Source organism: Delphinus delphis, chromosome 8 (assembly GCF_949987515.2).
Source record: "Delphinus delphis chromosome 8, mDelDel1.2, whole genome shotgun sequence".
NCBI lineage: Eukaryota > Metazoa > Chordata > Mammalia > Artiodactyla > Delphinidae > Delphinus > Delphinus delphis.
The window spans coordinates 63455419-63458906 of NC_082690.1; the positions used below are offsets into that span (position 1 = coordinate 63455419).

The following is a 3488-nucleotide window of genomic DNA, read 5'->3' on the forward strand; positions in this document are numbered from 1 at the left end:
TTAAGAAAATATTTTTCTAGCAAGCTCTCTCTTTACCCCCAAGCTGAGGTGAGCAGGTGAAGCTAGACTAAGCACAAAGGAAAAACAAAGCAGTCTTCATCGAATGGGAAGAGGCGATTTTAAAGGTCATTGCAAGATTAGGGAGAGTGGCCAAGACGTCGGAGTACAAGGACACTGAGCTCACCTCCTCTAGGGAGCACACCAAAATCACAACTATATGCACAACAACCATTAATGAGAAAGACTGGAACCTACCAGAAAAGATCTTCTACAACTAAATATACAAAGAAGGAACCACAAAAAAACAGGTGAAAAAGGCGGACTCGCGATATAATCAAACCCTATTACCCCCGGGTGGGCGACCCTCAGACTGGCGAATAATTACAGTGCAGAGGTCCTCCCACAGGAGCGAGAGTTCTGAGCCCCACGTCAGGCCCCCAGCCCAGGCGGGGGTTCAGCACCATGAAGACGACCCCCCGAGCATTTGGCATGGAAGGGCAGTGGGGCTTAACTGCAGGAGCCCCTCAGGACCGGGGGAAATAGACACTCCACTCTTAGAGGGCGCACACAAAGTCCCACGCACACCTCGGCAAAAGCAATAATTTGATAGGCGCCTGGGCCAGACCTACCTGCCGGTCTTGGAGAGTCTCCCGGAGAGGCAGGGGGCACGGCTGCGGCTCGCCCTGGGGACAAAGTCACTGGCAGCAGCTTTTCTCAGGAGCTACTTCTGCTGCGTGGACGCCGCTGCTGGCGGGCGCCATTTTTAAAGTCTTCCTCCAGCTCATTAGCCCAACAGCCTGCAGGTGCCGGCGCTGGGACGCCTCAGGCCAAGCAGCTAACTGGGCGAGGACACAGCCCCAGCCTTCTGCAGACAGGCTGCCTAAAGACTAAAGAGCCCACAGCTGCCTTTAGACGCAGCCCTAGACAACGCCCTGCCCACCAGAGGGCCAAACCCCAGCTCTACCCACCAGGGCGCAGACACCAGCAAGTCCCACCAGGAAGCCTGCCTCTAGACCAACCTCACCCACCAGGGTGGAAACACCAGAAGTAGACACCAGAACGGAGGCCAGACCCTACCCTGGAAGCAGCTGGGCCCTGGCCCCGCCCACTAGCAGGCCAATGCAACCTTCAGGACCTCCCGGACCCCATACCCAACTGTGTCAGGAACCAGCCCCCACACCGATGATCTGAAACGAGCTCCAGGACCTCTGAGCCCTGCAGCCAGCTCCAGGAATCAGCTCTTCCTGCCAGTATCTGGCACTAACCCCAGGACTTATCTTCAACTGCCAGTGGGTGGGCAGCAGCCTCAGAATCTTTGGGGCCCTGACTCCACCCACCAGTAGCCAGCATGAGTCCCGGGACCCCCTAGAGTTCTGCAACCAGCCACCTCGTGACCAGGGCCCACTAAGCAGCAGCCAGCGGCATCTGCACGAGGGAGGGCCTGGCAGCCAACCAGACTAGGAGCCAACCAAGCCCACCAGACCAGCCACATGCCCACCACAACAGATGGACCCATGCAGCCCTCTTAGGGGGAACCCCTAGAACATATCGCTTGGGTGATGAGAGGGGAGTGCACTGCTGGGATGCACAGGACGCCTTCTACAGAGGGCCACTTCTCCAAGGTCGAGAAATATAACTAACCTACCACAGATATAAAAATAAAAATAGCAACTTAGAAAAAACGAGGCTGCCGAGGAACATGTTCCAGACAAAGGAACAAGGTAAAGCTCCAGAAGAACTAAGAGGTATGGAGATAGGCAATCTACCTGAGAAAGAGTTCAGAGTAGTGATCGTAAAGATGATCAAAGAACTTAGGAGGAGAATGGATGCACAGATCAAGAAGTTAAGTTTTTAACAAAGCTCTCTCTTCAGAGCCTCATTAATCTCAGTTTCTCAGGCTGTAGATGAGGGGGTTCAACATGGGGATCACCACCGTGTAGAACACACACACCACCTTGTTCTGATCAGTTGAGAAGCTGGACTTGGGCATCACATAAATGAGTGTGATGGTCCCATAGAACAGAGTGACTGCTGTGAGGTGAGACGTGCAGGTGGAGAAGGCCTTGTGGTGCCCCTCTGTGGAGCGCATCTTCAGAATGGTGATGAGGATGTAGATGTAGGAGATGGCTATGACAATCACCGTGACCACAATGATGGAGCCAGCTGTAAATGAGGGGACAACTGCGGGGATACTGATATCAGAACAGGAGAGTTCAACCAAAGGAGCAAAATCACAGAAAAAATGATTGACTCGATTTGGTCCACAGAGAAGTAAATAATAGAAGCAAATAGTAAAAGAGCAAGCATTGAGAAAACCACCTACATAAGCCACTGTGAGTAACTGAACATAAACTCGTGTGGACATTTTGGTGGAATAAAGCAGTGGGCTGCAGATTGCCACGAAGCGATCATATGCCATGGCAGCCAGAAGGAAGCACTCAGTTGACCCAAAGAAAACAACTGAACCAAGTTGAATGGCACATCCAAGATAGGAGATGGTATTTCTCTCCACCAGGAAATTTGCAAGCATATTGGGTGTAACAGAAGATGAATAGCCCTATGTCAGCAACGGCCAGGTGGCTCAGAAAAAAATACATAGGATGATGGAGCTGAGAAGAGATTCTGATAAGAATGACTGTGCTGAGATTGCCACATATGGTCACGAGGTAGATACAAAGGATGATCGTGAAGAGGATGACTCGAAGAATTGGATCATTTGTTAAGCCCAGTAAAATGAACCCTGTCATTGCGGTATTGTTCCAATGCCCCTGGGAATCCATGAGATCGGGTAGCTGCTACCAAAATGAACCTGTGATGAGACATTAAATTAAAGAAGTTTTGAATTTGATGGTTTTTTTTTATTAATACACATAGAGTTTATTATAAACAAGTAAATTATTCAAGTTAGGTTTGGACTAATTTTTTTTACTTTAGAGTAAAAAACTTAAATTCTTTTATTTTTATATATAGAGTAGAAAATTTTATTTATTTATATAATGAGTATTCTATATTTTAAAAATTGTTTTCAGCACGAACACGGGAAAACCTGCTGCAAATAATGTATATCTTTTCCTCTTTATATTATATAATACCTAACGGTTATTGAATATTTACTAAATGGTAAGCCTTGGGTTAAGAATTTTCTATATAGTTCTATTTTAATTTGTATGAAATAATATTAAGTATTTTATCTCATTTGTAGACAATGAAACTGAATTTGGCAATGTAACTGAGCTAAGTTTACATAGCAAATTGTAGAATCGATGTGAATCTCAGGTAGTTTGAATACAGTCCATTCCTTTAGTAACTATGCTATAAATGAAATTAAAGAATACTTATGATGAAGTCAAGTCTCTTGGAAATGGGTGGATAACAAATTACATTGCTACTTTCTGACAGCTAAAGTATAAAAGAGGTGCCTAGTTAATCACAAAGGTTACAAATTCTCTCAATAAAACAAGACCATGTTTTTAAAAGGAGAAATACAA

At 46.6% G+C, this 3488-nt stretch overlaps 1 protein-coding gene across 1 annotated transcript; it reads right to left on the reverse strand.

Moving 5' to 3' along the window:
• Positions 1-1885: 1885 nt before the first annotated feature.
• OR5P2 (olfactory receptor family 5 subfamily P member 2) lies at positions 1886-2780 on the reverse strand. Its single transcript, XM_060017304.1, is given in 2 exon segments — positions 1886-2557; positions 2559-2780. Coding segments are annotated over 2 exon segments (894 nt in total).
• Positions 2781-3488: the final 708 nt, after the last annotated feature.